Source organism: Podarcis muralis, chromosome 2 (assembly GCF_964188315.1).
Source record: "Podarcis muralis chromosome 2, rPodMur119.hap1.1, whole genome shotgun sequence".
Taxonomy (NCBI): Eukaryota; Metazoa; Chordata; class Lepidosauria; order Squamata; family Lacertidae; genus Podarcis; species Podarcis muralis.
This window is the reverse complement of record NC_135656.1, coordinates 13981345-14004208: the sequence shown is the minus strand read 5'-3', so window position 1 is coordinate 14004208 and position 22864 is coordinate 13981345. Positions and strand designations below refer to the sequence as shown.

The following is a 22864-nucleotide window of genomic DNA, read 5'->3' as shown; positions in this document are numbered from 1 at the left end:
ATGAAAATCAGTTCTTTTTCCCTTTAAAAATGAAGCAAGACATTCCAGTGCCAAACCTTCCACATATGTTGGTTTGACGTGGTGAATTTGGGCTTGGAATATTTTTTAACATTTTTTTTAATGAGTAGGAATCTGTATGGATGGGTTACGCTTCAAACAGAGTCTGATTGTTATATTTGAACTTGGGGAGCAGCTTTTATTCCCCAAGTAAGACTGACTGGTGTTTGCAGTTGACAAACCACATTCTGGCTTCACACAATGTGACAAGTCATAAAGGTAAGGGGACCCCTGACAATTAGGTCCAGTCGTGACCAACTCTGGGGTTGCGGTGCTCATCTCACTTTATTGACCGAGGGAGCCAGCGTACAACTTGTGGCCAGCATGACTAAGCCACTTCTGGTGAACCAGAGCAGCACACGGAAACGCCGTTTACCTTTCCGCCGGAGCGGTACCTATTTATCTACATGCACTTTGAGGTGCTTTCAAACTGCTAGGTTGGCAGGAGCAGGGACCAAGCAACGGGAGCTCACCCCGTCGCTGGGATTCGAACCGCCGACCTTCTGATCGGCAAGTCCTAGGCTCTGTGGTTTAACCCACAGCGCCACCCACGTCCCTTGCATGACAAGTCATACTATGGCTTATTTATGCCATGTGCAGCACCTGAGTGATGTACAAAGGAGGTCTCTGACTTTACAGGAGGAACACAGAGAGAAAGATGCCCAGTTAATTCACTCGATGCTATTCTATTCCTTTGTTCTCTTGTGGTGCTTTTAAATCAGATATATTAGGGTGTCTTCTGTTCCCTCCTCAGGTTTCCTTGCGTGATCTCCGCACTTTTGCTGTAGAGCATGAGTTTGATGCCTACTCCGGTAGTCTGTCAGATTTTGATGTCCACGGCAACCTGCTGGTGACCTGTGGCTTCTCCAGCCGAATGAATGGCCTAGCCTGCGATCGCTTCCTCAAGGTGTATGACCTGCGCATGCTGCGAGCCATCACACCTCTGCAGGTCCACATTGACCCTCTGTTTCTGAAGTTCATTCCTACGTACACATCTCGCCTTGCCATCATCTCCCAGACAGGTAGGTAGCTAGACCACAGAGGCCATGTGGCCTCACCCTCTGCTTTGGGTGTGCTGGGACTTCAGAGTCCTGTCCCATTTGAATCTAGCCACCTTCAAGAGATGCCCACAGTGTGACGAATCGAGTCAAGCTCGGGACAGTTTGCATTAGAGACCTGCAGAGAAACCACACATCTGATTTGCTCTTCCTTCCTTTTTCTTCCCCCCCCCCAAGAATTTTTATTAAGTTTCGTACAAATATAGCACATACTGTAAAACAAGTAAAACAAAAATAAAAAACAAATAAAACTAGTAAAACGAATAAAAACAAAAAATATAACAGCAAACACATAAACAACACAGATTAGTTAATTAATTAAATTTCCAATCTCATAAACATATTATTTGACTTCCTCTAGTCCCTCCCATCTGAATTTCCTTGTATCTGAATGTAAGAGTTTTCCAATATCATTATTCAAAAACAATATTCCAATTATAATCAGATTTCTTAACTTTTCTTAACGTTCTAGATCTCATTTATTTAACTACTACTTTAATCCTAAGCCTGTTTGGTACTTTCAAGTAACTTCTAATTTTTAATATTACAATATTTATTCAAATAGTCTTTAAATTTCTTCCAATCTTCTTGATATTCCTCTTCTTTCTGGTCGTGGATCCTTTCGGTAAGGTCAGCTAGCTCCATAAAGTCCATCATCTTCCTCTGACAATCTTCCACAGTTGGTAATTCTTGCATTTTCCACTTTTTGGCTATTAAAATTCGTGATTTGCTCTTCCTTTCTAGGTCAGTGTCAGTTCTGCGAACCCACCGGATTGGCCAATCCGGCTGACATCTTCCACGTCAATACCGTGGGCCAGCTGATCATGAGCTTTGATGTGTCTGCCAGCAAACAAGCCATGGTTTTTGGAGACTCCGAGGGCTGTGTCCACCTGTGGACTGACTCGCCCGAGATCACCTTCAATGCCTACTCCCGGGAGACTGACTTCGCTTTGCCTTGCATTGTGGACACCTTGCCCCACCTTGACTGGAACCAGGATCTCATGCCTCTGTCGCTTATACCTGTGCCGCTGACCACCGAGTCCCTGCTGTCAGATTGGCCGGTTTCTAACTCTGCCCCTGCTCCCAGGTAGTTCTTTAGAATAGGAAATCTAGAGAGAAGTACAGACCTTTAGGGTGTAGGGGTGGGGAACCTCAGAACTGGGGGCCAAATGAGGGCCTCTGTCTGGCCCTCAGTACTCTCCCCAGGCCAGATTCCTTTCTGGCTCTGTACTCTCCTTAAGTGGCTTTTTGTTGTTTCGTTTGTCTGGATGTAATGTGTCCTTGCTGTGGGTTAAACCACAGAGCCTAGGACTTGCCGATTAGAAGGTTGGCGGTTCGAAACCCCACGACGGGGTGAGCTCCCGTTGCTCGGTCCCTGCTCCTGCCAACCTAGCAGTTCGAAAGTCAAAGTGCAAGTAGATAAATAGGTACCGCTCCGGAGGGAAGGTAAACGGTGTTTCCGTGCGCTGCTCTGGTTCGCCAGAAGCGGCTTAGTCATGCTGGCCACATGACCCGGAAGCTGTACGCCGGCTCCCTCGGCCAATAAAGCGAGATGAGCGCCGCAACCCCAGAGTCGGCCACGACTGGACCTAATGGTCAGGGGTCCCTTTACCTTTTTAATGTGTCCTTGAGCTCTAATAGTGCCTCTTGCCTAGATGGGCAATAGAGAGGAGTATGTGCAGAAACTAGCCTTCTGTACAAAGGTAAAATTCACATTTGTTTCTCCGCCCACTTTTACCGCTTGCCCCTCCCACCACCATCATGTGGACCCTGGGAGTTCTCAGGTTGCAAAAGGTTTCTTGGGTGCTTGTTTGAGAGTTCTTGGTGGTTTTCTTTCTTCCATTCTGCTCCTTGTTGATATGGGACTGTAATTTAATTACTTTGCTCTTTTACATTACAGTGGTACCTTGGTTCTCAAACGTAATCCATTCCGGGTGTCCATTCGACTCCTGAAACCATTCGAAAACCAAGGCGCAGCTTCCGATTGGCTGCAGGAGCTGCCTGCACTCAAGCAGAAGCCACATTGGATGTTCGGCTTCCAAAAAATGTTCTCAAACCAGAACACTTACTTCCTGGTTTGCAGCATTCGGGAGCCGATTTGTTCGGCAACTAAGATGTTCGGGAACCAAGGTCCCACTGTATAGACGTTGCATGTTATTCTGTATTTTAAAAGGTAAAGGGGCCCCTGGCCATTAGGTCCAGTCGCGGGCGACTCTGGGGTTGCGGCACTCATGGCTCTGTGGTTTAGACCACAGTGCCACCCGCGTCCCACTTATTCTGTATTTACTCCTCTTTAAATATTATTTTAATTCACTCTGGGTATCCTGGAAGGGTCAGGGACGCGGGTGGCGCTGTGGGTTAAACCACAGAGCCTAGGGCTTGCTGATCTGAAGATAGGCGGTTTGAATCCCCAGGACGGGGTGAGCTCCCGTTGCTCAGTCCCAGCTCCTGCCGACCTAACAGTTCGAAAGCACATCAAAGTGCAAGTAGATAAATAGGTACCGCTCCGGCGGGAAGGTAAAGGGCGTTTCCGTGCGCTGCTCTGGTTTGCCAGAAGCGGCTTAGTCATGCTGGCCACATGACCCGGAAGCTGTACGCCGGCTCCCTCGGCCAGTAAAGCGAGATGAGCACCGCAACCCCAGAGTCGGTCACGACTGAACCTAATGGTCAAGGGTCCTTTTTATCCTGGGGGGGGGGGGACATGAAGATTCCTTTCAGAGTCTGGTAACATTGCATCCAGTAATAGAGATAGAGGATTTTTAATTCTTCCAATATATGGGCATGGTCCCTGGGATCCCACAGCTCCCCAAATAAATGGCTGCATCTCTTTGGGAAGCTTGCCTCTCTGCTTTGGGGATTACTGTCAAATGGGATCAGAAAGTGTTGTCTGAGCCACCGTTTGTTTTGTAGACGAGCCCCAGCGGTTGACCCAGAGATCCTTCGTGCCATGAAGAAAGTTGGCTTCATTGGATATGCTCCAAACCCCAGGAACAAGCTCCGAAACCAGGTAGCTAGTTGGCCGTCTGTCACTTTCATGCCTGTGGAACACCTTGAGAGTTGTAGTTCTTGGGTGATGGTTATACGTATTGTGGTGATGGTTATGTTGTTGCTGTTTAGTTGTTTAGTCGTGTCCGACTCTTCGTGACCCCATGGACCAGAGCATGCCAGGCACTCCTGTCTTCCACTGCCTCCCGCAGTTTAGTCAAACTCATGCTGGTAGCTTCGAGAACACTGTCCAACCATCTTGTCCTCTGTCGTCCCCTTCTCCTTGTGCCCTCCATCTTTCCCAACATCAGGGTCTTTTCCAGGGAGTCTTCTCTTCTCATGAGGTGGCCAAAGTATTGGAGTCTCAGCTTCAGGATCTGTCCTTCCAGCGAGCACTCAGGGCTGATTTCCTTCAGAATGGATAGGTTTGATCTTCTTGCAGTCCATGGGACTCTCAAGAGTCTCCTCCAGCACCAGAATTCAAAAGCATCAATTCTTCGGCGATCAGCCTTCTTTATGGTCCAGCTCTCACTTCCATACATCACTACTGGGAAAACCATAGCTTGATGGTTATATGTATTGTTAAAGATCTTGTTTACTCCAGAAGAGCTTGTGGTTTAGGGTGTGGCTGGGGAACTGATTTCTTCATCTGAATTCTGAATATGTTTCCTTTAGATTTGTAATGCCACAGAATATGCTGGTTTTTTTGGGTTTTTTTAAGGAAGGTAGATGCCTTTACAGGTGGATCCTGTTGGCTATAGCTTAGCTTAAGAACCAGCACATCCTCTAACCTCACATAACCTGAAATTTAAAATGCTGCTTTAGAAGTGTGCTACTTTAGAAGTGGATGCCAGCTAACAATTTGATTTCCTATCTGCTTCTGCCTCATAGGGTGAGAAGCAGATCCATGTGTTGTGTTGAGTTGTGTTGTGTTGTGTTGTGTTGTGTTGTGTTGTGTTGTGTTGTGTGTGTCACTTACATGGATGTGTGTTTTGGAGCCAACATGGTGAGAAAAAGCCAGGTAGCAGCCTTAGGATCATAGAATTGTAGAGTTGGAAGCGACCCCGAGAATCATCTATTCCAGGCGTCCCCAACCTTCGGCCCTCCAGATGTTTTGGACTACAATTCCCATCATCCCTGACCACTGGTCCTGTTAGCTAGGGATCATGGGAGTTGTAAGCCAAAACATCTGGAGGGCCGCAAGTTGGGGATGCCTGATCTAGTCCATGGGTAGGCAAACTAATGCTCGGGGGCCGGATCTGGGCCCAATCGCCTTCTAAATCCAGACGGTCTGGGAATCAGCGTGTTTTTACACGAGTAGAATGTGTCCTTTTATTTAAATTGCATCTCTGGGTTATTTGTGGGGCCTGCCTGGTGTTTTTACATGAGCAGAATGTGTGCTTTTATTTAAAATGCATTTCTGGGTTAATTGTGGTGCATAGGAATTTGTTCATTTCTTTTTTCCACAATATAGTCTGCCCCCCCTTGCAAGGTCTGAGGGACAGTGGACCTCTGCTGAAAAAGTTTGCTGACCCCTGATCAGTCGAACCCCCTGCAATGCAGGATTATGCAGCTGCCCCATACAGGGATCGAACCTGCAACCTTGGCATTACCGGTACCACGCTCTAACCAACTGAGCTATCCAGGCTCCTTCGTGTGTTTTAGGTTCATACAGGGTACATGCGGTATTTTTCACATGCTCCTACTTCTCTTCTGATAGCTGAAGGTAGCTCATTCTGATATCAGAAAGTCCAAAATTGGAAAGGTTACAGTTCAGAAGCTCTGTGGATTGGCATCCCACTGTCTTTTTCAGATTCCCTATCGACTGAAAGAGCTGGACAACGAGTTTGATAATTTCAGCCAGGTCCCTGAATCCCCCATTGGACGGGAAGAGGAACCGCATATCTACATGGTGGCAAAGAAATACAGGAAGGTCTGTGTTTAAACACTTGCCAGGGTGTTGGATATTTTGCAGAGGAAGGTATGAACGAATGTATATTTGATATATAATGGAAGGAATTCAGCATTGTACTACATCTATCTTTTCGCCACGGCAAGCATTTCAGCTTACAGACAGAACAATTCCCCCTCTTCTTCCCCTGCATTCTGTTCCAGGGGTTCTCTTGACCCCATTGAGCCAATTTTGTGGGGCACATGAGGTGAGTGGGGGGGAAACCCTGTTGTACAAGTAGAAGTCTTTGTGGTGGTCTTCTGCTGACGGGACTCCTTAGTTGTAGCCTGCCCCATATCTACAGAGGGAGATGCAAAGTGTTTTCAGGAAGAAAAGTGACTAGGAAGAAGAAGAGTTTGGATCTGATATCCCGCTTTATCACTACCTGAAGGAGTCTCAAAGCGGCTAACATTCTCCTTTCCCTTCCTCCCCCACAACAAACACTCTGTGAGGTGAGTGAGGCCGAGAGACTTCAGAGAAGTGTGACTAGCCCAAGGTCACCCAGCAGCTGCATGTGGAGGAGCGGAGACGCGAACCCGGTTCACCAGATTACGAGTCTACCACTCTTAACCACTACGCCACACTGGCTGCCTAGGGGCACAAGAAGGCAGCACGAAGGGCCATGCACTTTGAAGCCAGCCTTATAAATTCCCATTCCGTCCCAGCATAAATTAGACTATGGTAGAACAGTCCTCTCTCTTGCATAATGAAAGCTTGCCAGACCAGGGTGGGTAGAAGTCTTGCTCACAGCCTGTTCCTTGCGAGGCAGATTGCCTCATGTTGCCATCTGTGGAGCAAGAAAAGCGAATGGGGATTTTTGTGTTACCTCCATTCGTGGGTTTGAGTCACATGAGAACAGCCCTGAAATCTGCATTGCGATCTCGGCCTCTGGGCAGATTAAGATCTCGAGAGAATCGGATGAGCTCGTGCAGGTACCTTGGTACAGGTGTGCCAAAAACAAAGGGCCTTTGAGCAGTTTCACTTGGGCTGTGGTTCTCTTCCTCATGTTGGCATGTCGAATAAGTGTGTGCTCCCGTGTAAACAATATCCTTGTTGTACAATTATATTTTCTTGCCTGATTCAGGTCACAATTAAATACTCCAAGTTGGGGTTGGAGGACTTTGACTTCAAACATTACAACAAGACTCTCTTTGCCGGCCTAGAGCCCCATATTCCAAATTCCTACTGCAACTGCATGATCCAGGTGGGTGCAAAGTTGCTTTCGCTCAGTGATGCATTGCCTCCGCCTCCCTGTGATAACCTCGGTCTCATCTACCCATCGTCCTTCCTTCAGGTCCTGTATTTCCTAGAGCCGGTGCGCTGCCTGGTCCAGAACCACTTGTGCCAGAAAGAGTTCTGCCTGAGCTGTGAGCTGGGATTCCTCTTCCACATGCTGGATTTGTCCAGAGGAGACCCTTGTCAGGTAAAGATGGGCAAATGGAAGGCACCGTGCAGAATCCTTCCATCTTTCACAGGATGCTTTTTGGAGTAGAGATGGCTATTCGGAGTCATAGGCCGGAAAGCCTATGAGACTGAAACAGATCTCGATTAGCATTATTTTTTTCCTGGCAAGGATGTGGGCAGACAGGTGGGTGGAAGGAGGGTCTGTCTGTCCTGGGATGAGCCATTGATGATGATGATATTAATAATAATAATTTATTTATACCCTGCCCATCTGGCTGGGTTTCCCCAGCCACTCTGGGCAGCTCCCAACAGAATATTAAAAACATGATAAAACATAAAAAACTTCCCTAAACAGGGCTGCCTTCAGATGTCTTCTAAAAGTCAGATACAGTGGTACCTCAGGTTAAGTACTTAATTCGTTCCGGAGGTCCGTTCTTAACCTGAAACTGTTCTTAACCTGAAGCACCACTTTAGCTAATGGGGCCTCCTGCTGCCGCCGCACTGCCGGAGCACGATTTCTGTTCTCATCCTGAAGTAAAGTTCTTAACCTGAAGCACTATTTCTGGGTTAGCGGAGTGTGTAACCTGAAGTGTATGTAACCTGAAGCGTATGTAACCTGAGGTACCACTGTATTTTTTTCTTGGCAAGGATGTGGGCAGACAGGTGGGTGGAAGGAGGGGCTGCCTGTCCTGGGATGAGCCATTGATGATGATGATATTAATAATAATAATTTATTTATACCCTGCCCATCTGGCTGGGTTTCCCCAGCCACTCTGGGCAGCTCCCAACAGAATATTAAAACACGATAAAACATCAAACATAAAAAACTTCCCTAAACAGGGCTGTCTTCTAAAAGTCAGATAGCTATTTATTTCCTTCACATCTGATGGGAGGGCATTCCATGGGGCTGGCGCCACTACCAAGAAGGCCCTCTGCCTCGTTCTCTAACCTCACTTCTCATAGTGAGGGAACTGCCAGAAGGCCCTCGGAGCTGGACCTCAGTGTCCGAGCTGAACGATGGGGGTGGAGACATTCCTTCAGGTATGCTTGGCCGAGGCTCAGCCAAGACCCGTGCATAGCTGTGGAGCACTGTTGGGGGCAGAAATGTGACTCACACTCTTCCATCTGCTGTGCTAAAGTGCAGGCCACTTGCATGTGGGGGCAGCCCAGGGCAGCCCTGCCATCCAAAGTAGCAGCTCCCTTCGTGCTGGCTCCTATCTATTGTGCTGCAGAGCTGTGTGGCAGAAATGGGGCTGTGGTCTCCTTGGGGTTGTAGCACAATTGGGGTGTTAATTATCCCACCCATGTTCTCTCAAAGAATTGAATGGGGCCAGTCTAAGGAATGTGCTTCACACACCCTGCCAGAAGTTCCCATCTGGCCTTGGCTGGTTGCCCCAGACTTTAGAAGGAAGCTGAGAAGCACTGCCGACTCCTTCTCCCCAGCCTTACTCTATGAGCTGATCAGAAAATGTGCCTCTGTATAGTCATTTTCTACTCCGTGCTCTAGGCCCCAATCATAAGTACAATACCCTTTCTCTTGAGTAGGCCTCTCACAACTTAGGAATGGACTGCTTACAAATGTAGACTTTGGATAAATATGACATTGTATTGGACATGTTTATACAAAGTGTAGTAGGCTATTAGTATTTGCATACGTATTAGGATAATATCAAATTTATATAAGAACGTATGGTTTTAGGGTATTTTCTCATATATTGAATGTATTCGTATATTCACATTTTTGTGTTTTTCATTTTTTTATTTGCATCACTTTATTTCTTTATTATTGAAACCTTTTCAATAAGAGATTACAGTTGTACCTTGGTTGCCAAACGCCTTGGAACTTGTACGTTTTGGCTCCCAAACGATCAAAAACCAGAAGCGAGTGTTTGAGCCAATCAGAAGCTGCTCTTTGGTTTCCGAACGTTTTGGAAGTCGAATGGACTTCCGGAACGGATTCTGTTTGACTTCCAAAAAAATAGAAACAAAAGAAAAAAATGAGTAGGCCTTTGTCCCCAAACAGACTACAATGACTTATCCTGGGCTGAGGGAGTGTGTTAGGCCTTTGAGCTCATCATGTCATGCTACTCCTGCCCTGTGGCAGCTGTCAGAACAGCACAGCTGCCTGCCACTGTTATCCGTGAGCTACTATTCCTCTTGACACTCACCCAACTCAGTCCCCCACCTCCTTTGCCCAGCTTGCATTTTGTTCTTACGTTCATGAGTGAGTGCGCATGCTCACATGCATTCCAAGCCTATCGTGCCTGTGAGGAGGAATAGAAGAACACTTTGGAGCTCAGTTCTTCAGGGTTTTGGTTGGGCTTGAGCGCACCCAGTATTTTATTTTTTAAAAAATACAAGGCCATTTCCTTCATTTCAGGGCAGCAACTTCCTCCGCGCCTTCCGCACCATTCCGGAGGCAGCTGCTTTGGGGCTGATCTTGGCCGACTCTGACGAGGCTACAGGGAAAGTGAATCTAGGCCGTTTGGTTCAGAGCTGGAATCGCTTCATTCTGACCCAGCTCCATCAGGAAACTCAAGAGCAGGAGGGACCTCAGGCCTACCGGGGCATTGGCAGCAGGTAATGGTCATCTCTCTTTTCTTTTTTTTACCTCTTGGAAACTTTGAGAACCTGCATGCCTGTTTCTTCTACTTCCTCTCCTAGATCTAACTTGGTTTAAAGTATATTTCCAAATTGTTTCAGTCTCTCCTATTCTGACCTCAGATACAGACAATGCCCTAATACAGGTGAGCACAGCCAAAGTCATGGCTGAGCACCCTGATGAGGTTTACCCCATGTATCATCCTCCGCCGTCGATCCCCTTCTCCCATAGCTGTCAACTTACAGATTTGAAAATAAGGGACCAGCAGCCAAAATAAGGGACATGCAGCCACACCTGTTCTAGGCACTCCAGTCTTCCTGTCCTCCTGCACATACTTTTGTAAACCAAGAAATCTTTAATAAAAAATACATTAAAATAAAAAAGTAAAGTCTGCAGCAACTGAATTTCTTATGGACAGTGCCAATCCTGAATTTATTGGATTTGTGACCATTATGCTCATTTGCGTCAGTAGCAGTAAAGCTCTGCTGGATGAAATACAGTTGCCTCTGGTCTATTTTTGGGGAATCCTGCAATGTTTAAGTTTTTACTCTGCTAACCATACGTTGGGATTCTACTCTGGATCGATATTGAGTAGAATTCCATGACACTGTTAGAGTGCCATCTGATTGCCAAAGTTCAGAATTTGAACTATGGGCAAACTACAGAACACTGCATGGTTGGCTCATGCTGACGATGACTGCACACTGCTTTCAGAGTTGGTGGCAATTTGAAAGCCAGTTGCAAGGGAGATGGCTATTATGCTCATGTCCTGTTTGCAAGCTTTCCCAGAGGCTTCTGGCTGGCCTCTGTTGGAAGCAGGATACTGGGTTAGCTAGGCTCTTGGTCTGATTCAGCGGTGTTGTTCTTCTCAGGTTGCATGGGATTGCTACCAACTGTCACATTCCCTGTTTGGTTGTGTTTTCTGCCTGAAAAGGGTTTGTTTAGTCATGTCCGACTCTTCGTGACCCCATGGACCAGAGCACGCCAGGCACTCCTGTCTTCCACTGCCTCCCACAGTTTGGTCAAACTCATGTTTGTAGCTTTGAGAACACTGTCCAACCATCTCATCCTCTGTCGTCCCCTTCTCCTTGTGCCCTCCATCTTTCCCAACATCAGGGTCTTTTCCAGTGAGTCTTCTCTTCTCATGAGGTGGCCGAAGTACTGGAGCCTCAGCTTCAAGATCTGTCCTTCCTGTGAGCGCTCAGGGCTGATTTCCTTAAGAATGGATAGGTTTGATCTTCTTGCAGTCCATGGGACTCTCAAGAGTCTCCTCCAGCACCATAATTCAAAAGCATCAATTCTTCCGCGATCAGCCTTCTTTATGGTCCAGCTCTCACTTCCATACATTACTACTGGGAAAACCATAGTTTTAACTATACGGACCTTTGTTGGCAAGGTGATGTCTCTGCTTTTTAGGATGCTGTCTAGGTTTGTCATTGCTTTTCTCCCAAGAAGCAGGCGTCTTTTAATTTCGTGGCTGCTGTCACCATCTGCAGTGATCATGGAGCCCAAGAAAGTAAAATCTCTCACTGCCTCCATTTCTTCCCCTTCTATTTGCCAGGAGGTGATGGGACCAGTGGCCATGATCTTCGTTTTTTTGATGTTGAGCTTCGGACCATATTTTGCGCTCTCCTCTTTCACCCTCATTAAAAGGTTCTTTAATTCCTCCTCACTTTCTGCCATCAAGGTTGTGTCATCTGCATATCTGAGGTTGTTGATATTTCTTCCAGCAATCTTAATTCCGGCTAGGGATTAAGATTGGGCTGAAAAGCTGAAAATGGTTAGGGCCCAACAATCCCAATTTAGCTATGTTTGGAAGCTGTTGTCTTGTGAAGTAACTGGCAGAGGTGTTTCAGCATCCCCCTCCTAAATACTGAACCCGGCACTCTGCTGATCTCGCCTTGTCTTTTCTAGCAACTTCGGATCTTCAGGGGACTCGGTCATCGGGCAGCTTTTCAGCTGCGAAGTGGAGAACTGCAGCATGTGCCGCTGTGGCAAAGAGACTGTCCGAGTATCGTCCACACTCCTCTTTACGTTGTCCTACCCTGAGAGCAACGGTATGACTTTTAAGGGGTGAGAGTGCATGGGTGGGAAAAGCACAGAGTTGAATGGAATGGGGATTGTTTCATTCTTTAAACCAGGGGCAGAAGGTGTGGGCTTGTTGCCTTTCAGTTGGTTCTTGTAAGCTTACGGGGCTGGAACAACTTGCCTGGAAAGGCACTGGCTAGGGTTCTCAAAATAGGATAGGAGCATCTGTAGAATGGTGCAGGGTTAGGGTTTTCTTCTGCATTCTTCTGGTTAAGTTTTACCATATTTTTCACTCTATAGGACGCACCGGACCATAGGAGGGGGAGAACAGGAAAAAAAAAATCTCCCCCTCTCTGCTCAGTGCCCCTTCAGCGAAGCGGCAGGAGAAACGGAGCCCCTTCCATTTCTCCTCCCGCTTCACTGAAGGGGTGCTGCGCAGAGAGGGAAAACTGTGCAGCGCCTCTCCAGTGAAGCGAAGCCTGGAGAGCAAGAGTGATAGGTGTGCACCGACCCCTCTCACTCTCCAGGCTTCAGGCAGCTATCCGCAAGCCTTCAGAGCACAGCGGGAACTCCTGCTGCACTCCCAAGGCTTGCGGATAGCTGCCTGAAGCCCCCAGAGTGCAGCAGAAGTTCCCTGCGCTCCGGGGGCTTCAGGCAGCTTCAGCGAAAGCAACCCGGAGCCTCCGGAGTGCGGGGGGAGCTCTCCCTCTGTGCTTTGGAGGCTTCGTGTTGCTATCGCTGAAGCCAAGGAGCCTGTATTCGCTCCATAGGATGCACACACATTTCCCCTTCATTTTTGCAGGGGGAAAAGTGCGTCCTATAGAGCGAAAAATATGGTACTTCTTGATTGGATCTTTTTGGAAACTAAAACCCCCTCCTTTTCTCCTTCCCTCCTTTTAAGATAAAATCAAGGATTATGAATTTGCTCAGATCTTAAAGCGAAGCATCTGCCTGGAACAGAACACCCAAGCCTGGTGCGAAAACTGCGAGAAATACCAGCCCACGGTAAGTGGGGAGGGAACAGTTGCATAGAGCAAGCCAGTGTGAATGGACTATGTGGACCATGGCTGCAGCATTGATATAGGGGGATCTAATGTGTCTTGCAAGGCTGCATCAGCCAGCATGGGCCTGAGAACGCAAGCACTTGATAAGAGAACTGACCACCCCAAAGTTTCTATCGGTTTCCAGGTCTCCAGCTAGTACGGTCTCAGATAAAGCATCCTTACGCTGGGAAGTTTAAATTCTTAAGCTGATACCGCAGACGGGGCAAGAAATTCTTGGGGGTAAATATGATTTCATCTCCGCTCACTTCAGCCATCGGCATCTTAGGAAACCTCTGGTGGTGCCATCTGTTAAAAAGCAAGAGATTATTAGATCAATTTGCATTCCTTGTGACTGCAAAAACAGTGTTTCTCAAACTTGGGTCTCCAGCTGCTGTTGGACTACAACTCCCATCATCCCAAGCTAGCAGGTCAGGGATGATGGGAGTTGTAGTCCCAGCAACAGCTGGAGGCCCAAATTTGGGAAGCACTGCTGTAAAATAAAGCTGCAGCAGTAGGACCAAGCATGAATCTGTGTCACTTGCCCTTACATTGCACATCTTCTCTCTGCTCTTCAAGGTCCAGACCCGCAACATCCGCTGCCTGCCAGATGTTTTGGTCATTAACTGTGAAGTAAACAGCTCCAAGGAGGCAGAATTCTGGAAGATGCAGGCAGAGGTATAGGAGAGTGCCTTTTCCTTTTTCTTTTCAGTTTCTGTTCAGTTGCCTTTCGAAGGCATCCTTAAACCAGATCATTCAATACTTTGATTGCTTCCCTGTCCACTGTGGGGGAGCAGGAGCAAGAGTGCACTGTACTCACTTACACACACACACACACACACACACACACACCCTGCCAACCAGCAATGCCAACTCCCAACCTCACTGGTTGTTCAAATAAGGTTTATGTGCAGACAATCTAGCACATGCAAGCTCATGTCAAGGTTGTCTGTTTCCAAAATAAAATTTGGGAAATGAACTTCACAGTCTGAGAATATCCTCTTGGGCCCTTGTTCAGATGTGAAATCCCATGTGAACGGCCAGAGGCTTTGGAGGCAGGGCAGATGTGCCCGGTGGGTGGGTTGGCACTGTGGTCTAAACCTCTGAGCCTCTTGGGTTTGCTGATCAGAAGGTCAGCGGTTCCAATCCCCATGACGGGGTGAGCTCCCGTTGCTGTGCTCCAGCTCCTGCCAACCTAGCAGTTCAAAAGCACGCCAGTGCAAGTAGATAAATAGGTACTCCAGCAGGAAGGTTAACAGCTTTTCCGTGCGCTGCTCTGGCTTCCATCATGGTGTTCTGTTGCGCCAGAAGCGGTTTAGTCACGCTGGCCACATGACCCAGAAAGCTGTCTGTGGACAAACGGCAGCTCCCTTGGCCTGAAAAGTGAGATGAGCGCTACAATCTCATAGTTGCTTTTGACTGGACTTAACTGTCCAGGGGTCCTTTACTGTTTACCTACTTTCTATTTGGCACAGTATAACAGGTGGCGCTGCGGGTTAAACTACAGAGCCTAGGACTTGCCGATCAGAAGGTTGGCGGTTCGAATGCCTGCGGGTGAGCTCCCTTTGCTCATGCCAACCTAGCAGTTCAAAAAGTTCAAAAGCACGTCAAGTGCAAGTAGATAAATAGGTACCGCTCCGGCAGGAAGGTAAACGCCGTTTCTGTGCGCTGCTCTGGTTCGCCAGAAGCGGCTTAGTCATGCTGGCCACATGACCCGGAAGCTGTACGCCGGCTCCCTCGTCCAATAAAGCGAGATGAGCGCCGCAACCCCAGAGTCGGTCACGACTGGACCTAATGGTCAGGGGTCCCTTTACCTTTAACATTCCACCTAGGGACGCGGGTGGCTCTGTGGTCTAAACCACTGAGCCTAGGGCTTGCTGATTGGAAGGTTGGCGGTTCGAATCCCTGCAACAAGGTGAGCTCCTGTTGTTCAGTCCCAGCTCCTGCCAACCTAGCAGTTCGAAAGCACGTCAAAGTGCAAGTAGATAAATAGGTACCGCTCCGGTGGGAAGATAGAGGGCGTTTCCGTGCGCTGTTCTGGTTTCGCCAGAAGCTGGCCACATGACCTGGAAAAACTGTCTGTGGACAAATGTCGGCTCCCTCGGCCAGTAAAGCGAGAAGAGCTCCACAACCCCAGAGTCGTTCGCGACTGGACTTAACTGTCAGGGGTCCTTTACCTTTTTTTTAACATTCCACCTGGCCCCTCATCTGGACTCGCTCCTGGAACTGGCATGAGGAGGTAGTCAGGGTTTTGCGTTAAGTGAAATCACTCGGCATTTGACTGTACGTTTATTGAGATCTTTGAAATATAAGCAGTGGATTATTGAAAGAACTAACAATGAGAAAGCTTAGATAAAACACGTGTTGCGAAACCGCTAATAAAAAGAAGTAAAAAACAAACATCAGGAAGGGAGGGGTGGGAAGTCAAGAAGAAAGCTTGTGTTGAAGAAGAAATTGGATACAAATATTGTTTTGGAATATTTTTGGAGACATTAAAAATATATATAGAAAAGAGATGTTTCTACTTCTAGTTTACCTTTTATTTTCAGTATGCCTTTAAGAAGTTGATGATGAAGAAAGGTGGTCTGGAACTCCCCCAAAGTAGAGAAATACCTGTTGGGGAATGGTAAGCATTTATCATCTAGGTGTGCTTCCTAGAATAAAAACTCTCCTTTTTTTGTCTAGAAAAGCCTTCTTTTTTTTGTTCTCTCCAATTCAGTCAGTGCGGGTGGTGCTGTGGATAAACCACAGAGCCTAGGACTTGCCGATCAGAAGGTCGGCGGTTCGAATCCCCGCGATGGGGTAAGCTCCCGTTGCTCGGTCCCTGCTCCTGCCAACCTAGCAGTTCGAAAGCACGGCAAAGTGCAAGTAGATAAATAGGTACCACTCCGGCGGGAAGGTAAATGGCATTTCCGTGCGCTGCTCTGGTTCGCCAGAAGCGGCTTAGTCATGCTGGCCACATGACCCGGAAGCTGTACACCGGCTCCCTCGGCCAATAAAGTGAGATGAGCGCCGCAACCCCAGTCAGCCACGACTGGACCTAATGGTCAGGGGTCCCTTTACCTTTACCAATTCAGTACTACTTGTGTTCTTACCCTTCCTGTAGCAATTTTTTTTTTAACGGGTGAAAGGCGATATCACGTCTACCTCCGTTTTGTCTTTACTACGTTATGCAGCAGAAAGGGCACAGAGCAGAAAACTGCAGCAGTAAAATGACAATGACAGTACAGATTGGGAAACGTGAAACATCATATTTAGGCTGTGTAGAATTCTGTATAAACAACTTGTGCATTGCTTTGTAACGATTTGTTGGGTCTCTGGACTGTAATAAAGATTGATGATGATAAACAACTTGCAGAAAAGCTCAGACTGCATTGTATTGTACGAATCCTCCTGTTTGTGTGTTTTTATGCCTTCCAGGAACGAATTGGGAATGGCAGAGGGAGGGCATTCTTATACCTCCATTGAAGAGCTGAAGAACATCTGGATTCCTTATTCTATCAAGATGAAGCTCTCCAAGAACAAGGAACTGGAGGTTTACAACTGGGATGAAAGCACAGAAGTACGTCATCACTTCTGGCAAGAAAGTTGCCCCATAGTGCCTGGTTTCTAAATGCTTTCTCAGGAATTCTGTGCTGTGCTCACTTTGATACCATTAAGGGCAGCCTCTCCAGGTGTGCAGAGGCATTTGCTACCTCTGTACAGAATTACAGTGGTGCCCCGCAAGACGAATGCCTCGCAAGACGGAAAACCCGCTAGACAAAAGGGTTTTCCGTTTTGGAGGTGCTTTGCAAAACGAATTTCCTATGGGCTTGCTTCGCAAGACGAAAATGTCTTGCAAGTTCCTGCAGGTTTTTTTTCCTTTCCCCCCCTTTTTCCCAAGCCGCTAAGCCACTTAACAGCTGATCCGCTAAGCCGCTTATCAGCTGATCCGCTAAGCCGCTTAACAGCTGAGCCGCTAAGCCCACTAAGCCGCTAATAGCGCTAAGCCGCTAATGGGCTTGCTTCGCAAGACGAAAAAACCGCAAGATGAAGAGAATCGCGGAACGGATTCTTTTCGTCTTGCAAGGCACCACTGTATTTTAATTGTTGGATGGAAGAATGTAGAGCCAGTTTTGGCCCCTTCCTGTACAATTGTCATGCGATCTTTCAAGGCAGTGACTAACAGCTGATGCAGCAGCAGAGATTGTAAATGGAGGGCTGGGTAAATGACAATATGAAGTAGAATAAACGCCAGGAAGCTCCCAGGCGCATGTTTACTGTGGGCTCCTGCAACCTGTGAAGTGGCTCTTGCAGTTCAGAAGTTCTGCCTCTTGCGACTTCAAAAGTTTTGATTCAGCTCCTCAGTCATATGAGGGAAGAGTGAAGGAGTTAGGTTTAGCCCAGAGATAAGTGGGCATGGTAGCACTTCATATGTTGGGAATACTTTTCTAAAGCAGGTGAAATGATCCCTTTGGGTAAGGTAGGAAGGGAAAGGCCCATTCTGCAGGATGAACAGAAAGCAGGGTTATGCAGATCCAATAGCATCCTCCAAAATACATCTCAAATAGGTGTCTGTCTATCAGTGTGAGCAGATTCAGCCAGGCTTGTTTGATAAAAATATTTAATATGGAAGTGATTATAATCCTTTTCTTTCCACCCCGCTTTTAAAAATAATTTTAATTTTTAAAATGCTGTGAGAGAATCTGCCTAAAGTAGTCCATGGTGGTCCATTAGCCTGGGGGACATCATCCTGGTTTGTGCTGCCATTGCTAAAAAGAAAACAGGATTTCAGAAAGGCTGGATCCCTGGAGTTAGAATTTAAAGGCCTGGCGTACAGTGTGTCAGCGTTTGCCAGTTTTGTTTTGTCTTGCCGCTTAAAATAACTGAAAAGAAATCTAGCCAGTTGATGAACTCTCCTTCCTCTTTGCAGCTGACTGTGTTGGATGACCAGGAATCAACGTACGTCTATGATCTTATGGCAACCATTGTGCACATTCTGGACTCCCGGACTGGGGGCAGCCTGGTGGGGCACATAAAAGTGGGGGAGACCTACCACCAAAGGAAGGAGGTGAGCCAATCAGAAGAGAGTACAGCCCACTGAACTTTGCATTCACCAATCTGTGATTCTCATATCCTATCAATGGTGTTACAGCCTTCCCATGTCTGGTCCCTCCGGATGTTTTGGACTACAACTCCCATAATTCCTGACTATCAGCCATGTTGGCCAGGGCTGATGACATTTATAGACTAGAACATCTGGAGGGCATCAGATTGAGGAAGGCTGCCTTAGGAGAATCCCCTTGTTTTTCTGTTGTCATATTTGTCACAGAGCTGCCTTGGCTATAGGCAGTCGTACCTGGGTGACCGTGATTCATTCATTATCTGTAAGTGAAAATGGTAATCCATTGACACAAATCTTGCATCTTCCATTTGCACAGGGTGTCACACACCAACAGTGGTACCTTTTCAATGACTTTCTCATTGAGCCTGTGGATAAGGTAAGGAGATCAAGACAATTCATACTCTGTGCTCTCAATTTCTATAAGTAACAGGTATGTAAATAAGCTTCTTCTTTTTTGCATCAAGTTCACTTTGCACACTTTTTCTGAACCTCACATTTTGCAGAATTTTTTGGTGTGGAGCGGAGGCAACAGCCCTAGAGGTTTTGCAGGGAAGGGGGGAAATGTCTGTCGGGAAAAGGCAGGAATCTGTGGCCTTTCAGATGTTGAACTCCATCTCCCACCAGCCCCAGTCATCAACATTCATGGAGGGTTACAGATTCCCCAGCCCAATGCAGAGCATAGGAGATTCCCTAACAGAAGCCCAGAGCCTTTTTCGAGATGGTCTGTGTACTTTTCCAAACTATTTCTCCAGTTACAAGGGCTAAAAGCTCGTTTTAAAAACCTCTAATATGTCTCCATTTACAAGACAATTGGGTCAGGCACCCATTCTAGCACAAAATTACACAGTGTAAGAAACATTAAGAAGTACATTAAGATAATGCGAATGCATCCTGTTTTTTGCCATGGAGAAGTTGCATATTTTTCTGATGGATAAGAACAAACAACAGGGAAGAAGACAACCCCAGAAGAACACACAACTCAAATGCGCATGATGCTCTCATTGTTGTTTTTTTATTTATTATTTGCTTTTGAATTTGCAGTGTGAGGCCGTGCAATTCGACATGAGCTGGAAGGTGCCTGCCATCCTTTATTATGTGCGGAGGAACCTCCACTCCAAGTACAATTTAACCAGTGAGTGCGTGTGCATGTGTGCCTTTGACTACATGGAAAGAGCTGGACTCTGGAACAAAAAGATAATAATTTGAGAATACTACTCTGGGGCTCAGCAGAACCAGGTTCAACCATGGCCTGCTGCAGATTCCCTGGGGCAGCTAGGGTTCTTAAAGCAATGCTCCACCTTCCAACCATGGTTGGTGGAGTATGGACAGACAGTGCTGGTTATGTTGCTCAGCAACATAACCAGGTCAGAACAACATGGACAGGCCTTGCTTCCAAACATTGGTGGAGAGCTGATACCTAAATGAGCTCCTTAGATATAGCTCTGCCTGTTTTCCAGTAGCAAGCCTGGCATCACAGTGTGGCTCAGGAAATACCGTATTTTTTGCTCTATAAGACTCACCTTTTCCCTCCTAAAATGTAAGGGGAAATGTGTGTGCGTCTTATGGAGTGAATGCAGGCTGCGCAGCTATCCCAGAAACCAGAACAGCAAGAGGGATCACTGCCTTCGCTGCGCAGCGATCCCTCTTGTTGTTCTGGCTTCTGAGATTCAGAATATTTTTTTTCTTGTTTTCCTCCTCCAAAAACTAGGTGCGTCTTATGGTCTGGTGCGTCTTATAGAGCAAAAAATACTGTACCTGGTTTTTTTCTCCCCGTGCAGTCAGTGTCTTACATCGCCACTTGGTTATTCATCTTTGATCCGTTATTCACATATTTGATGTATTCATATGATAATTTAGCCATTGCTTTTGAATCTTCATTGACCAGGGAGGAAAGTGTTGTCTCTGCCCTGTCGATAAATAGTTTTGTGGCTGAAACAGGCCCTGTGTTGTCAGCCTCCCTCACAGCCCCTGCGCCCCCATATCTTGACCTCCACATCTGTCCCCTCCCTGTTTTGCCTAATAACTGATGCCAAGTAGGAAATTCCAGTGAGACATCCCTTTAACACTAAGCAAAATAGCTCTCCCCTCCTTCACAAGGGATGGGTTGTTGTGAGGTAGTCATATGCCACAGAGATTAAGGGGGCAAAGCTGAGTGGGTTCTGCAAGGAACTGTGTTGAAATCAAGAGGAAGTGAAACCGACTGATCATCACTACATCACGAAAAGGATTGTCTGCGTTTGTGATGCAGACCAGAAACCACTGCTTTGGGGTGAAACTTTGGCACCCTGGTGTAGCTCCCAGGCCGCTGTGTAAAACAGACCACTTCGCTACACAGCCCCAAGTGTCCTGATTATTCCACAGGCACCAATGTTTTTTGGCATTTCTGCTGTACAGTGTCCGTGCATCTTGAATAATTTGGAATGTAAACTTGATCTGCTTGACAGAGCTTGGTTATATACCATCGGATCCATTTTGGCATGTTTCCTGTGTCAGAAGGGATCGATGTGATCCGCTTCAGTGCTGGGACACCTGTGCTCTGGATACGATCTTAATAGGAAAATCCTGAACTTGTAACGTATTGTGGTTCATTACTGTAAATCCTCTAGCTGAATTGGCCCTGTGATATTGGCAGGTTTTCCTTTAAACTGTTCTGGGCCCTCTCTTCCTCACGTAGGTTTGAATAAGCCAGCCTTTTTTTTCTTGCTGATTACACTGTTTTTGAGAAATTGGATATACAGTGGACGCTCGGGTTGCGAACGTGATCCGTGCGAGAGCCACGTTCGCAACCTGCAGCGTCTGCAACCCGCAGCGCCGCGTCTGCGCATGTGTGGGTTGCGATTTGGCGCGTCTGCGCATGCACAAAGTGTGATTTAGTGCTTCTGCACATGCGTGAGCGCTGAAACTCGGAAGTAACCCATTTTGGTACTTCTGGATTTTGGCGTGTCCGTATCCCGAAAACGCGCAACATGAAGCATCTGTAACCCAAGGTATGACAGTAACTGTAGAGTGGTACCTCAGGTTAAGTACTTAATTCATTCCGGAGGTCCGTATTTAACCTGAAACTGTTCTTAACCTGAAGCACCACTTTAGCTAGTGGGGCCTCCTGCTGCTGCCGTGCAGCCGGAGCACGATTTCTGTTCTCATCCTGAAGCAAAGTTATTAACCTGAAGCACTGTTTCTGGGTTAGCAGAGTCTGTAACCTGAAGTGTATGTAACCTGAAGCGTATGTAACCTGAGGTACCACTGTATATTAGAAGCTTGTACCTATGAGGCCTCCTGTGGGATTCCCCTGGGCTGCTTTCTTCATTCAGACTGCCAACTCAGAAGGCACCCTGGAACTGAGCACAACAGCTGATCTCAGATTTTCTTTCCCTCTTTCAGTTAAGAACCCTATCGAAGCCAGTGTGCTGCTTGCCGAGGCCTCGCTCGCCCGTAAGCAGCGCAAGTGTCACGCCACTTTCATCCCGCTCATGCTGAATGAGATGCCCCAGGTGGGGGACCTGGTGGGGCTGGATGCTGAATTTGTCACCCTCAACGAGGTAGGCATTGCGTTGCGGGGAGAGGGGAGAGGTCAGGTTGGGAGGACTGGAAGGTTCCAGAACCTCTCTCCTGTAGGCCTTTGAGCAACAGCCTCTTCAAAGGGCCAATGGGAGCTCTTCTTTGTGAGGAGGCCACACAGAACATAATTCGTTCACCCCTTGAAAATACACAATAGGAGGAAGCTGAGCTTCGCAGTGACGGGACCAAATCCACTATCAAGCCCAGTCAGATGTCGGTGGCCAGGATTACGTGTGTGAGGGGGCAGGGTCCCAACGAGGGCGTTCCCTTCATCGATGATTACATTTCCACGCAAGAACAGGTAGGCAGCTTTCTCTGCGAAAACCTTGCAGAGCTCATCTGGCTCTCGCTACTAAGGAGGCTTTAGACAAGTTGGTCCCCTGCTCTCTTCATCTCAAGAACTTTCCTTTATAAGAGAGTGTTATCCCCATTACACATGGCAGTAGCTGTGCTGTGAAACCCAGTCCTTGTCCTCACAGTCCTGGATGGTGAGAGATGGGCATGCAGAAAGCTGTTTGGGATGGGCTAACACGGGGAGGTACGGGTGGTGCTGTGGACTAAACCACTGAGCCTAGGGCTTGCCGATCGGAAGGTCGGTGGTTCGAATCCCTGCGACGGGGTGAGCTCCCGTGGTTCGGTCCCAGCTCCTGCCAACTTAACAGTTCAAATGCACGTCAAAGTGCAAGTAGATAAATAGGTACCGCTCCGGTGGGAAGGTAAAAAGCGTTTCCGTGCGCTGCTCTGGTTTCGCCACATGACCACATGCTGGCCACATGACCCGGAAAAACTGTCTGCGGACAAACGTCCGCTCCCTCGGCCAGTAAAGCGAGATGAGCGCCGCAACCCCAGAGTCGTTCACGACTGGACTTAACTGTCAGGGGTCCTTTACCTTTTTTTAACACTGGGTCCTGGGAGCTGAATGTGGTCCTCTAGGCCTCTCTGTCTGGCCCTTGGGACTTTCCATAGGCCACACCCCTCACCCTCCTTGAGTTTGTTTGCCAGACAAAGCCTCCTGCTTGCCTCAACGCATTGCTCCACCCACCACTGACATGTGGTCCCAAGACGTTGCTCAGAAAG

At 47.5% G+C, this 22864-nt stretch overlaps 1 protein-coding gene and 1 non-coding gene across 3 annotated transcripts in view; one reads left to right on the top strand and one right to left on the bottom strand.

Annotated features, from left to right (window-relative positions):
* The window catches only part of PAN2 (poly(A) specific ribonuclease subunit PAN2), a 37178-nt gene that overhangs the window by 7220 nt on the left and 7094 nt on the right, over positions 1–22864 (top strand). For both annotated transcript variants that reach the window (XM_028710129.2, XM_077923904.1), the window contains exons 6-22: positions 812–1079; positions 1860–2202; positions 4026–4122; positions 5914–6033; positions 7136–7255; positions 7346–7474; positions 9836–10035; positions 11972–12114; positions 12987–13090; positions 13705–13803; positions 15675–15751; positions 16546–16687; positions 18038–18175; positions 18546–18605; positions 19271–19361; positions 21611–21768; positions 21945–22088. In XM_028710129.2, coding sequence (XP_028565962.2) covers positions 812–1079; positions 1860–2202; positions 4026–4122; positions 5914–6033; positions 7136–7255; positions 7346–7474; positions 9836–10035; positions 11972–12114; positions 12987–13090; positions 13705–13803; positions 15675–15751; positions 16546–16687; positions 18038–18175; positions 18546–18605; positions 19271–19361; positions 21611–21768; positions 21945–22088 — 2433 coding nt within the window. The remainder of the gene's footprint in view (positions 1–811; positions 1080–1859; positions 2203–4025; positions 4123–5913; positions 6034–7135; positions 7256–7345; positions 7475–9835; positions 10036–11971; positions 12115–12986; positions 13091–13704; positions 13804–15674; positions 15752–16545; positions 16688–18037; positions 18176–18545; positions 18606–19270; positions 19362–21610; positions 21769–21944; positions 22089–22864) is intronic.
* TRNAT-GGU (transfer RNA threonine (anticodon GGU)) lies at positions 5675–5748 on the bottom strand. Its single transcript has one exon. It is a non-coding gene; the product is annotated as a tRNA-Thr (tRNA).